Source organism: Bombus impatiens, unplaced genomic scaffold, assembly GCF_000188095.3.
Source record: "Bombus impatiens unplaced genomic scaffold, BIMP_2.2 scf_0474, whole genome shotgun sequence".
In the NCBI taxonomy this organism is placed as follows: Eukaryota; Metazoa; Arthropoda; class Insecta; order Hymenoptera; family Apidae; genus Bombus; species Bombus impatiens.
Genome location: NT_176893.1, coordinates 168,069 through 182,294, shown reverse-complemented (window position 1 = coordinate 182,294; position 14,226 = coordinate 168,069). Strand labels below are relative to the sequence as shown.

General features: G+C 34.1%; 2 protein-coding genes across 2 annotated transcripts; one reads left to right on the top strand and one right to left on the bottom strand.

The window, feature by feature from the left end:
* Positions 1 to 7,255: 7,255 nt before the first annotated feature.
* On the top strand, positions 7,256 to 9,855 carry LOC100748772 (lysosomal Pro-X carboxypeptidase). Its single transcript, XM_003490751.3, has 7 exons — positions 7,256 to 7,695; positions 7,961 to 8,101; positions 8,186 to 8,466; positions 8,542 to 8,699; positions 8,769 to 8,941; positions 9,047 to 9,396; positions 9,579 to 9,855. Exons 1-7 carry the CDS (start codon positions 7,528 to 7,530, stop codon positions 9,790 to 9,792), a joined length of 1,485 nt encoding a protein of 494 aa, XP_003490799.1. The 5' UTR covers positions 7,256 to 7,527; the 3' UTR covers positions 9,793 to 9,855.
* A 236-nt stretch (positions 9,856 to 10,091) lies between these two features.
* On the bottom strand, positions 10,092 to 14,164 carry LOC100748293 (kinesin-like protein KIF3A). The gene is made up of 9 exons (XM_003490747.4): positions 14,005 to 14,164; positions 13,336 to 13,754; positions 13,033 to 13,223; positions 12,738 to 12,877; positions 12,461 to 12,658; positions 11,996 to 12,387; positions 11,513 to 11,930; positions 11,309 to 11,434; positions 10,092 to 11,227 (listed from the first exon to the last, which is right to left on the bottom strand). Exons 1-9 carry the CDS (start codon positions 14,017 to 14,019, stop codon positions 11,090 to 11,092), a joined length of 2,037 nt encoding a protein of 678 aa, XP_003490795.1. The 5' UTR covers positions 14,020 to 14,164; the 3' UTR covers positions 10,092 to 11,089.
* Positions 14,165 to 14,226: the final 62 nt, after the last annotated feature.

The window sequence follows — 14,226 nt, the reverse complement described above, 5'->3', positions numbered from 1 at the left end:
GTGTAAGGGTCAGAGGGCGTCCAGGTCTTAGTTGAGACAAAAGACTGCCGTTAGAAGATTCTGGATAGTCGGTTGGCGACAAGCGTGCGTGCAAGACGTTCTTCAGAGTGTAATATAGATGTATAGCTGTTGTGTGTGAAATATAGTCAATTATTTGTATTTCCAAATCCTCGAATTTCCTTAACATACTCGTTTCAGAAACACACCTCACGATAAAAAGCTATATAAAAATACCGCACCACACCGTATACGACACCAAGCATTTCTCAGGGAAAGCACACGGAGGGACGACAGTAGTAATAAAAAACGACATTAAACATCATCTACACAGCCAGGTCAGTAAGGAACATATACAAGCAACCACAGGAAGACCGACATACTGGCCGACAGGTCTGAGCAAAATACCTGACCTGCTAGATTTTGCAGTTACGAAGGGACTAAACGCAAATAAACAAAACATAGCACCCAGCCTCGAGCTTACCTCCGACCATACGCCCATAATAATTACATACAGAAATAAACAAATACTTTACAGCAGCACAGAGACGCTATGCAATAAAACCACCAAATGGCAAATATTCAAAGAAATAACAGAGAGCAAAATCAGCTGCAAAATCCCACTGAAAACACCTGAACACATCGATCAAGCAGTAACAATATTCACAGAAACTATCCAAGAAGCAGCAAGGGCAACCACTATACCTGAAACAACCAACAGACAAACAAAACAGTTGCACTAGACATCCTCGAAAAAATTAGAGAAAAAAGAAAAGTACCCCGCTGGGGGTAGCCACCCACATGATATATTAGATACCGCTATAATACTTTACCAAATGTCCTACTGGACAAATTGTAAAAGTAAAACATCTTCCTTGATCCGCTATTATCCGGCAAGGACTGCTGACTAAAAATATAGCATACTTAGGTACTTTAACGGTACTAAGGGAATCTACTTTACGAGTATGATGCAGATGTGCGGATTTAGTGAAGCCATCGACCAAAACAATGACATTCTTTCGAATCACTTTTACTGCTTAGTTTGCCCGTTAAGTCCACGTGAACGGTATGCCAAGATATGCTGGTCTTAGGAATAGGATGTAGTTCAGCTGGTATTTTATCTGAACTAGCCTTCGAAACTCGACAAGCGTGACAGTTCTCAACGAATTTACGAACATATTTCGCCATTCCTTCGAAACAGTAATACTCGCACGATTTCTCAAGCATTTTATCCCAACCTAAGTGCATAATTGACTGTTGCACATGGTTAATAACGGACCACCTAAAACCTCTTGGGACGATAGACAAGGAGAGAGTCCTGCCTTTTCTTTGTCTTTTACGATAAAGGGTACCAGATCGTAATTTGCGACATCTTCCGCGAGCTCATCATTTTGTAGTTTAGTGACGATTTCTGAAATTTGAGGATCCCGACGTTATTCCGTTAACAGCCAATCTTCTGAGATCTCGGTCAGATTAATTTCTTTTCTTTGACTTTGTTGATTATACTATGATCAATGTCTATGGGATTCCGCGGAAAGGAATCTCTACGTGAGCCATTCGTTTACCTTCTCGATACACAATGTCAAAATTAAAAGTTTGTAAGTAAGTTTCACCTTATTATTAGATGCCTTCAAAGAATTGCAACCAGTGACAACAAGGAATTCTCTTTCATGTAATTAGTGGCGAAAATGTTTAGCAGCGTTTAACAATTGCTACCGTCTTCAGTCCATATGAATGATACTTAGATTCCGCAGGGCTAGTCCTTATACTGTAATTACTCTCTTTTTACCTTTCGCCTTGCATTAAAAGAGCACCATATCCATGCGAACTAGCGTCTGTATGGAATTCTATCGGATCTTTCGGGTCAAATACCATTAACGTCGGCGCGTCGGTCAGGACGGAAATCACCTGTTACGCCATGAGGCTTACCATAGGCTGTATTTTCTAACCGTCGCTCGCGGTCCTACAACGTCGCAGACGGATCGTCGCGGCTGCCCGGCAAACAAACATTGTAGTGGCAAGCGCATGGTTCACTAAGCAGGGCGACCTCCAGAAACGTCGACTCGTGGCCGTTATTTTACCTCGCGTAAAAGAATGTGGCGTGATCCGAACGTAGTGGGGGTTGCCTTCCAGAAAATACGAAAATAATCGAAGGGAGTGCAGTTCCTTCTGACGAGTCAAACATGACACTTCGACAAATCTGACGAGGAAACTTCTGTAACATCTTCATCATATTATTGTAAAATATATTGTTCTATGTTAACCTGTTAATACAGTGTTACATTCATTAAACCACCTCTGTTATCCTAAACGAAACAGGGGAACGACTATTTCGCGGCGTCGATTAACATGATCATAGCGAGAATTTACGCCTCTCGCTGACGCGTTCTCCTAGCGACCGCGTCTCTCCGCGAACGGTCGTAACATCACCTTTTACCTTATTTTCCATGCCTATCCCTCCAAGTTATGTTTTTATTGCCGGAAGCATATATGGGCCTCACTACCTGTGAAGATTTAGGGAAGAATTTTTGGAAATAAAGGCTAAACCTATGAACTGTCTATGCTGTGTGACGGTCGTTGGTTCAGGTAAAGAGCTCAAGGTTTGTATTTCACCCGGATTGGGGCGAACCTCTCCGTTATGAATTATACGTCCCAAATAGAGTACCGACGTGTTTGGGACGGAGCATTTAGAAAAATTAGAAGAAACTCCGACGGAGCATTTAGAAAAATTAGAAGAAATGTTTGGGACGGAGCATTTAGAAAAATTAGAAGAAACTCCGGCATTTACGAGGGTATTTAATACGGTGTACAATCTTTCTAGAGCTTGATCCATGGAGTAGGCAATGATTAGAACATCGTCCAAATAGACAACAACGTACGAATAACACGTTGGCTGCCATACGTGTTTTCAAAGGAATTTCGAGAATGACCTCTCGTTTCGTTTGTTCGCAACATTAAAATCACCAGCCGCTGTGAATACAATGAAGAAAAATGTGGTACAGATCATTCCGACCAAATGGTTTCTTATGTCACCACAATTAGAAAAGGATCAAATGGTACAGAAAACTTGGCATGCGACTACTTCTGAGGATTTCTATGGTAAACGCTTTGATGGTTTAAAAAGAATTGCAGCCAGGAAGAAATTAGAATATTCAGACAAGTATTAGTTGCTAGATTATTAGGCTTGTCAAAAATGCAAAATCCCTGTTTTCGATGGAGTCAGCGTAATATCGCTGTTCGGAACAATGTATGTTAATAAAAGACGTCGAATGGACCGAACAAGGACACAAAAGAATTTGAAGAAAACAACAACTTATTGTCCAAATCGTCCAACGAGGGTAACCAATGCTGTATACTTCCTAGAATTAGAATGAATAAGGATTTGGCGAAACACGCTGGTCATGTCCAGACTAATAAAACATCTTGCTTTTGCAATCTCGCGACTTGATCCGCAACAAGGGGTAAAGGATACCGACCCGGGGCCGTATTTTCATTTAGTTCTCGAAAATCTACCAATCATCTTTCTGAACCTTTCTGAATCTTTCGTCTTGACGAGTAACATAGGGCTCGCGAACGGTGAATTACTAGGCCTTATGATAGTTGGCTATGATTAATTCGCTTATTCTCTCACGTACTATTCTGCGCTCTTCCTCGCGAAGTCTATTAGGGGTTAGGACCAATTAATTGTATTTCTAACTGGCCTGTATTTACGCGAGTACGTAGGAAACCCGTAACGAATGAATCTTTGAATCTTCTAAAAGAAAGATCGATCTTTATCTCTACCACGCACGCCATTGTCAATTTCGTTAACATCGATCTTGTCTTCGGCGGTTTTATTACAGGCATTAATTATTTGTCTTACACATAGCGAGGCTATTTTGTGTAATATTACGTCAAAACCTTGACTTAAAATGTCACGAACAATCGCGATATCCTATTTTGAAATAAACATCAGCGAGGACATGACGAATTTATCTCTAATGTAAAACCACTAACACCCGCAACGGACAAGAGTTGAGATATACCAATATTTCTCATTCCTCGCATTACTACTATATCGATCGTTCTTTTGCCAGAAAATCTCAAGGCTAGCGAGGGCATGACGAATTTATTTCTAATGTAAAACCGCTAACACCGACAACGGACAAGAGTTGAGATGTACAAATATTTCTCATTCCTCGCATTACGACTATATCAATCGTTCTTTTGCCAGAAAATCTCAAGACTACGGATTCTTTAATTAGTGAACACTCGGCTCCAAAATCGGGGTGGAAACGACTCATCCGGATGACTTGATCCACCAGTTGATGCTTCCACTATGTAGAAATCGATCCGACGCTCGTTATTGAAATTATATTCAGGGCACTGCTTTCTAAGGATTTTCTCCATAATCAAATTGGCGGCTCGGAATCGGTCGTAAGCTCTTGCAGTGTTATAACCGGCACTGATCTCACTTCTGATATCGGATTCAGGTTGGCATTTTGGGGCGTTCGATAAACCTTTACTTACTTTACCGTCGCGAATATAGCCAATATTTATCAGTACGAATGTGGAGACTAAAAGAGGCTATGAGTAACGGCAATAGGATGTCCGAGATGACGGTGACAACGAATCCAGGTTCGATAACGAATCCACGATCCACGGGAGGACAAGTACCAACGTACTACTCGATTCGGATCACTCAATCGGCAATTCGTCCAACGACTCTAACACTCTAACTCTAACTCTCTTAATCCAAAAGAGGCTGCCCTTATATACTCCTGTCCCCGCTTCTCTGGTTAATCTTTGTTTTTAAGGAGAGCCATATAATCGTTTCATACCTCTGTCAGGTACACGTCCCTCCCGTGACCGTGGCTACGTCCGGTGACCTGCCATGTCACTTCGAGCCCAAACCCATCGTCATAAAGTCAGATTGGAACATTAAAACTATTTCTTATTTTTATTTCTTAAGGGCGGCTATAGTAAAAGTCTGGACTAGTGTATTGAGGTTTGTCCCAACATTCCGGACGGGAAATCCCGCTGTCTTTCCATCTCCGATATATATACCGATACTTTTTTCTGTACCCATAAAAAGATTATTTAGCAATGTGTCGATGATAAATTTTATTAAAGAACGAATATCCCTAATTTTATGCATTAAATAGTATGACATGAAATTATAACGGTAGACAAAAATATAAACGCATTTTAAAAACTTTGTAATAACTTAAACCAGTTTAACGAAACATTTAATGAAAGCCTTTAAAAATCATTTCAAATGCAATTACAAAAAGTTTCAAAGAGTATAAACTCATAATGTAAAAGATATTCAGGGTATTTAGATTGATAATTAAGCATTCAAATTAAGCCATGTAGGCATCTTCGACAGAGAGCAGCACAATAGACTCTTTGTACCTACCTGGAGTTATAAGTTTTATGGTACTTTTTGGTAATTTTAATATGGTTATTTTTAAAGACTTTTGTAGGGCTTCTATGCTTATTTGATGATTTCTATTCAGAATAATACTGCAAATCAGCCTGTAAACTTTTATTTGCCTGTTGGAAAACACCGTGCATGAACAAATTTCAGTAATAATTATGTTTGTTAATTTGTGAAAAATTAATGATCTATTTTATCCATATTTACAGTTTAGATGTATAATCTACAATCTACACAAACACTTTACGTAAAAATCGATAAATATTTACATAAAACATTAATGAAGAAGTATTAGGTTGTTACCTCCGGTGACTCTCTACATAAACCAGAATCCATCCTGTGGTCAAAGCGGCTACTAGCTGTGCAAATATAATTAGTCGGACCGCAATAATCCTAAGGAACTGTCATAAAACTAACCAATTTTACTTTACCGTCAAGGCCTTTAATTGCTACAAAACATCCCTCAAGTCGAGACATTCCTTAGGGTTATTGTTCAATCAGATAAAAAATGGGAAGGCCGGATTTTTTCCATGTTCAACGGTTATTTCCACCCACAAGTGATCTTTGGTGGGGCGACCAACACCCAGCAAAATTTTTTCTCTGCGACAGCATCGTCACCGAACTTCACTGGGTTTTTATTTGTTGACCAGTCAATATCTTGACTGGTTTTTCATACCTACGTCAGTTACCATCTCTTGACTGGTTTTTCGATCATTAATCAGTCATCAGTTTAACTTACTATTTACTCTTCGCTGAAAATACATCTACACGCACCACGCGTAACTATTTATATCTACAAAGTTGTCGGAATAAAGTGCATATTTTAATTTGTTAACAAAGTGTTATCATCAGTTCGATTATTAAATATATTCTTTGAACAAATGGACTTCTAAAAAATCTGTTATATCCCCAGCGGGAAAAAATTCGTCTGGATTAATACCATTCCTCTACTTCGACTAGTTTCCGAAATATTCCAGAAAATGTTTTAAAATATAGCTATGCTAATAAGTTTTAAATGAATTGTATGAAGCGTCTTAGCTGTATCTCACATTCTTCCTTGTTTTTCATTTTTGCACTCAACGTATTTATAGCAAAATGATCAAAATCAGATAATAGCGGTCAGTTCGTAGAAAGTGATCATTAATATATTTGGATAAAGTATAGTATCTGGATTGCAAAATTTGTTATCTGAATATGTCTTTTCAGGGGTATTTTAGGTTATTGAAGCCGTTATTTTTAACAATAATAAACAGTTTTGAAAATTCAGCCTTATGAATATTTGACCGACAAAAATCTTAACTCTACAAATCCGTATAAGACCGTGATCATACAAAGCAGTAAAACAAGCAATGGCACAACTAATGCCAATACATCAAATGTTAATTTTACCGTTTACCGCTGTTTGTATAATCACAGTCTAACCGGCCACCTCACGGAATGATGGCCGGAAAATAAAAAATAATCCAAACTAAAATAATCCAAATAATACTCACAATTCAAATGCATACAGAGTAAGTCATACAGTAGATTAAGAGTACCAAATTTTTAAAAAGATCTCAAAGGTTTCTAAAGATTGTCATTCTAGTCCCCAATATTTTGCAGTCCGGATACTATACAAAACCCACAAATTTTAAATTATAACATAGAAAAAATGTTCAAATCGTTAAAAATGAAAAATGCCGATCGAAGTAAGAAAAAGTTGTATTTTTTGTAAAAATGCGAATACACATGAATATTTTTCAAATAAACACTATGCGTGTAGTAGCCGCTGACACCAGACTCCCTCTGTGTTCTCGTTTATAATTAGCTCTAGTTATAGTGGTAACTTCTAGGTGGCGTATGCCATGTTTTGATTGTAGTGTTAAACCTATGTGTGGTCATGTGATTATTTTCCAAGTTTTTGCATGCACGGGTTCAAAGTTAATACACTGTAATACATATACGACTGTTGATAACCCTGTATATATGTATACAGATATGTTTGTGTATACATCGGTGCCTGATACGGAAATGCTCTGAAGACAGTTGTTGCCGATGTCAGTTTATCATAAATTAATTCAATTAATGTCAATTAAAAGTTGGAATCTGGAATTCATTGATAGTGTATTGAGATGGGACTGTACAATATTTTACTATTCATTTTTATTGCATTATGGCAACCTACCATGCAATATATCCTTTTAAATAAATTTTACGGAAACTATCAAAATCAATTACGCACTCAAAATGAGTTATACAGCGGGAAATACAAATATGAGATTAAAACAATTGATATGCCAGTATGTGATATTAAACTGATGTAGAACTTTTATCGGTGACATTTGTTACGAAGTATTTTTATATGTTTACTTTTCTTGCCTATTTAATGTACATATATTCTTACATTTATAAATTACCGATTATTGCATATGCTTTACGAGAAAATCTCTCAATATACAGAGATCTAAACTTATTAAATTACTAAAGTTCTATACATTACATACGTGTATGAATCTTATTTATATTTTTTTGTATAAAAAGTAAATTATTTTAAATATATCACAGGTGGATCACTTTAGCTTTTCAGTGCCAGATACATTTAAATTACGATATCTTGTAAATAATACTTGGCAAATCAAAAAAGATGCACCTATTTTCTTTTATACTGGAAATGAAGGTAACATTGAAAATTTTGCTCAAAATACTGTAAGTATACAACCTATAGGATAATTAACTAACATTTCATTTAAACATAATTTAAAATTCCGACTTAATTCTTATATTTTACAGGGTTTTATGTGGGACATAGCTCCAGAATTTGGAGCTTTATTAATTTTTGCTGAACATCGTTACTATGGAGAATCTATGCCTTATGGCAATAAATCCTACATGGATTTGAATCATTTAGGATATCTAACATCTCGACAAGCCCTTGCAGATTATGTCGATTTGATTCAATATGTGAAATCTAAACCAGAATATAAGTATAGTCCTGTTATAGTTTTTGGTGGTTCATATGGTGGTATGCTTAGTGCATGGATACGTATGAAATATCCTCATGTTGTACAAGGGTTAGTGAAACAGTACCAACTAGAAATACAATAAGAATGATATATAATATAAATAAAAATTATATAATATTACAGAGCAATTGCATCTTCAGCTCCAATATTACAGTTTAGTGGAGTTACGGAATGTGAAGCTTTTGTACGCATAGTTACCTCAGATTTTAAAACAGCTCATACAAACTGTCCAAAACTTATTCGTAGATCATGGAATACTATCATCAATATAACATCAAGCGGTAATAGGGTAACCTATTATTTATATTGTCTTTTTATATTTTTAAAATTATTCTCTATTTTTCTAATAGACAAAGGGAGAGAGTGGTTAGCAGATAGTTGGAAATTATGTCAACCATTAAAAAATTCAAGTGATGTCCAACAACTAATGTCTTATTTGGAAGATATTTATATAAACCTTGCTGTAGTAAATTATCCATATGAAGCTAACTTTTTGACACCATTACCTGCTTACCCCGTTAAAGTAAGTATCTCAATTTACAATTAGTTTATTGTTCAATTAATCTCTAAATAAAATTATTTCATTTATGTACATTTTATAATTTACAAAATATTGTTGTTATTACAGGCTGTATGCAAACATCTAACAAATCAATCACTCGTAGGAACAGAGTTGTTAATAGCAATACACAAAGCAATTAATATATTCACCAATTATTCTAGTGAAACAAAGTGTTTAAATTTAAATGATTCTGTGCCTCAATTAGGTGCTGTTGGATGGCCTTTCCAAGCCTGTACAGAAATGGTAATGCCAATATGTTCAGATGGAATAAATGATATGTTTAAACCTCGTTCATGGAATTTGGATAGATATATCAATGACTGTATGAAACAATATTCAGTAAAACCACAGCCAAACTTAGTATGCGAACAATATGGATGTAAAGATCTGTCTACTGCAACAAATATTGTTTTCAGGTATATATATCGTCAAGTAATATCAATTTGTTTTACTTGAAACAATTGAAACAAATGTGAGATTAATATATGCATAATACAAGTCTACATATATATACTAATATTTCACATGAAATACAATTATCATTTATAATGTAATCTAATGTGTAATATAATGTAATTCATTATTTTGTTTCATTTAGTAATGGTTTAATGGATCCATGGTCTAGTGGTGGAGTATTACAGAACTTATCTTCTTCAGCAGTAGCAGTAATAATACCAGAAAGTGCACATCATCTTGACTTAAGAAGCAGTAATGCCAATGATCCATATAGTGTTGTTTTAGCACGGAAATACCATCGCTTCTTTATTAAAAAATGGATTCAAGAATACCGAGATAAAAACAAAATCTATTAGCTAAATTTTTATACTAATGTTGTGATGGGAAACTTTAATAAAAAACGAATATGCGGAAAACTATATAAGTACATAATTATTTATTTTTATTTCGTAAATTATATACAAAAAAAGCATAATATACACACAATAATAATTACAAACATCTAGTATCCTTAACTGCTTTAAGTAATTGGTAAGGAATTGAGAATAATAAGAATTTTTATTATCACAGTACTTAATGTCGTAATAAAAAGTTAAAACAGACAAAATTTTTAAATATTTTCGATAATAGAGAGTAAAAAATAATTTAAATGCAGTTAAAATCCTATTCTGCCATAGAGATGTGCTTTGCTTTCTCTATAAGTTTATTGACATAAATGATTAAGCAAGCATTAGTACACGTTAAATTTTAAACAAAATTCAAGTTACTTTTGCGTTTTTTAAATTATCATGTTTTAGTGACAAAATTTAGCGTTATATAGAAATACTTATTATAATACTATTATTAAGCTAAAGAAAATCTGGTCTTTATCAAATTATAATACATAAACGACAATGAAAAAAGACATAAGATTGCTAAGTTTTTGATAAAGATTGCGTTCCTATTGTTTTCAGTTACATTTAACTCTAATTTCCTATATCGAGCTAAACGATCTTATTTCTTATTACACAGGTACAGCACATACTTTTTCTTCCCTAAAATCTTTATATCAATTCTCCATTTAATAGTAACTTGTATAGCATGCTATTAAATATGAAAATGTAATTTCTGTGGAAGTTGATTCATTGATTTAGATTTCGTCATCTAATATTTCATAGACATCGCACAAAAATGTATCTAAATACATAAAACATAAAATCTTACTGTTATAATTCTTCTTTAAGTATTAATGGTGTGTACAATATAAGAAAATCATCCGAGTTGAAATAATAATAACTCTATCGAACTTAATTCTAACTTCTGCAATTTATGTAAATTAGCAGAAATTAAGTACTTTGCATAGCATCTAATTTTAAATTGTATGATCATACAACACAGAAATTGTAGTTCCTAATAAACCGGTCTTGTTAATTAGATATTGTTCTATTATACTGTATATACCCTTTGCTTCTATGCAGTACTTAAGATCAGTGTGAACATACCTAATTCAGAATAGAAATAAATGTATAATTGCAGAAAATACTCATTTTCTCGTATATATTATATAAACAAAAATAAATTAGAATAATGCTTTAAAAAAATTCTAAAAAATCATAGAATTGAATACTTTGTGAAATATAAATATTTTTATCATTTTATAGATTAAACATAGTTTTAGTGTGGTGTACGTCTATGTGCTGTAGTTGGCCTTGGAACTCCAGATCGGCTTCGTATTTTTTTTGGTTGTACGAAAGTATTATCAATTCCGTTATTGTAAGAGAGATATATGTTTGACATATCAGGCTGAATTTGCTAGGAATAGAAATTATTGTAAGTATGATGATTTATTACATAAATGTGATTTATTGTTAATTTTGAAATATTAATACGTACATCCTTGTTAGTTCCTAATGGTGGCGTGATTTGTGCTTTGCGCATATTGTTACCTGTATATGCTACACACTTTAATTGCCATTCCCCAATATCTTCATTCCAATGAACATATCTTTCAATCGTTGTCTAAAATAGGATTGGTACATAGATCTTTTGGCGAAAATATTTATTTTTTTAAATAAAATATTACACTGCCATAGATACCTGATATTCAACAGGAATGTAACTATTTACTATTAACTCTTGAAGTTGTAATTCTCGCCCAATACCTCTAACTCCTTCCAAAAGCCCTTCCATCTCTCTTTGATGTTCTTGCTGTAAATCAGATAACTCTGCTTTAACAGACATTAACATTGTATGTACGCGACTTAATTTCTTAGTTTTCCCTGCAGCTTCTTCTTGCAAGGAAGAATATTTCTCTTCTATATCAATACGTTCAGCTTCCTTTGCTTCAATAGCTTTTTTCAACTGTTCTTCTCTGCTTTTACGTTGTTCAAGTTCAATTGCAGCTGCAGCCAATAACTGTTCTTGAGCTTCTGCTTTTTCCAACAAATTTTCACCTCCGACTAAAATCTTATTTTGTAGATTCTGCATTTTCTCTCGTAATGCTTCTTTCTCGCTCCTAGAATAATTAATATCTTATATACTCTTCAGCGATATTCTTTAACCAATTCTCTAAAAACTTACTGAGTTCTTTTTAATTCGATAACATCTTTGTCATCGGGACTTTTATCTTCTCTTTCAGCTTTGTCAATTTTTTCATTGGAATCTATATCCCTATCTTCTAATTCTTCCATTGTTAATATTTGACTTCTTCTACGTCGAGCTTTCTTCTCATGTCTAGTCTCCCCTATTTCTTCAGAATCTTCAGATTCGTCTTCAGATTCAGACATTTCAGCACCATTTTCTTCTAATTGTTTACGTAATTGTTCGATTTCAACTTGAAACTGCCGAAGTAAAGCATCTTTTGGATCTTCATTAATTCTCGCTCTATTTTTAATATTCTTAGCGCGGTTCGCATAACGAAGTGTACTGATAGTTTCGTCATAGTTTATATCTGCTGGACTTATATTTGCACACTAAATTGAAATAATTATTTCATGAATAATGGAGAAAGAAAACGTAGAAAGGAAAGAAAATGAATAATGTTACCATTAAAGTTTTTGAGTTACCACCCAAAGAATCTTGTAACAATCTCGTGAGTTTGGAATTTCTGTAAGGCACATGTGAACTCTGACCATCAACTAATGCAGATATTACGTTACCTAGTGTCGAAAGTGATAAATTAATTTTTGTTGCTTCTCTTAAACGAACTCCAGAAGCTTTTGTCTTGCTTTGTCTTTCCGAACCCTAGAGAATATCAATGGCATGAATTAGAAAATATATTAAACTAGAGTACAGTGAGATAATGAGAATAAGAATTTCATACAGCTAAATCAACTAAATGAAGCTTCCCCATTTTTACATGTTGTTCGCCATCCTCTCCAAGTTGACTAGATTCAACTGTGATTGTAAATATTACATGAGACCTCGAACTCAATACGTTCATTGCTGTAGCTCCAACAACACCTATGTATTATATAAGAATTATATATCATATGGTTGTTCATAAGAATTTCTTATAACATTAGAAGCATGGCTGTTTCCATTATCATAGATATTAATATTTAAAATTATATATGTACAATTATATATTCTACAAAGGTACCTGACAAGATACTTACGATTCTTATTACCAAGAGACATTATTCGATCTAAATCATCAGCATTATTGACAACATAGCCACTGAGATCTTTTACAAATACTCCAATATCAGGTCTTTCCTTTACTTCTAGTCTAGTATTTTGATCTTTACCAAGTAAGTCTCTAACTTCTTCATTATAAATCTCTAAATATGTTGCACGTACAAGGAATCTATCAATCAAACATTATTTCTTTATATGTTTAATTCACACAAAATACTTAAATATAAAATTGAATACTAATGAAATTTTGATTTATTTCCTTTTCCATAAAAAATACTTACTTTTGGTTGTCATGAGCCTTAGCTATGTATCCAAAAATATGTGCAAAGGTATTAGGAATGATTCCCCTAAGTTGTGGAGATGTCTTTGCTCCTGACATAGTATATGTTTTACCAGTGCCTGTTTGTCCATATGCAAATATAGTTCCATTGTATCCTTGAAGAACTTTATCCACAATAGGTCTCGCAGTTTCATTGTAAATATCAACTTGAGTTGAATCAGTATCAAAGACAGCGTCAAAGGAAAATACTTTTGGTGGTTCTCCTTGCGCAGCATTAGGATTTTCAACTGTTATTTCACTATTTATCGTATCCACGCGTACTATATTCTTACAGTGCCCGTCCAACTCCTTTCCATTTAAAGGTCGAACACGGACCACAACCCTAACATTTTCTATTTCCCCGAGTTCTGCTGTATTGTCCTAGATAAAGGATTATTATATTATTAAAAGTAAGAATATTAAATCATGAAAAAGTTATACGATACGAGAAATAAAAGAGTAAAATATCGACAAAATTTAATTTATATTCATTATTATATTTCTTTTCCCAAATTTCTAATGAATAATACGATTACGATAATAATACGATTTGACAGCCAGAACTGTCAAAAAAATAATTCAGTATCCTTCATTTAAAACGCATGTTTCTGTGATACATAAAAATACTAACTTCAGTCCCCGGCATTGCAGCTTTATTTCCTTCTAAAGTCACATAAACACAGGATTTAAAGCATAATACTATTTAATCTAAAAATACTGGTAAAACGCAATGGACTAGCAAACGACCTCCGTAAACAAATGGATCGATTTGTATAATTATATAGCATGAAGATAGATACAAGCAGGTCACGTCATCTATAGTCCATCAAATTAAGAACTCAATGAGTAATTT

Bases quoted from the DNA above. Each gene is read 5' to 3' on its own strand.
- LOC100748772 (XM_003490751.3), top strand. From the start codon at position 7,528: ATGGGACTGTACAATATTTTACTATTCATTTTTATTGCATTATGGCAA. The intron at 8,467-8,541 runs GTTAGTGAAACA...ATAATATTACAG, and splicing joins TATCCTCATGTTGTACAAGG to AGCAATTGCATCTTCAGCTC. The intron at 8,942-9,046 runs GTAAGTATCTCA...TTGTTATTACAG, and splicing joins TACCTGCTTACCCCGTTAAA to GCTGTATGCAAACATCTAAC.
- LOC100748293 (XM_003490747.4), bottom strand. The intron at 12,878-13,032 runs GTAAGTATCTTG...TATAATACATAG, and splicing joins GTCTCTTGGTAATAAGAATC to GTGTTGTTGGAGCTACAGCA. The intron at 11,228-11,308 runs GTACGTATTAAT...TTCTATTCCTAG, and splicing joins CATTAGGAACTAACAAGGAT to CAAATTCAGCCTGATATGTC.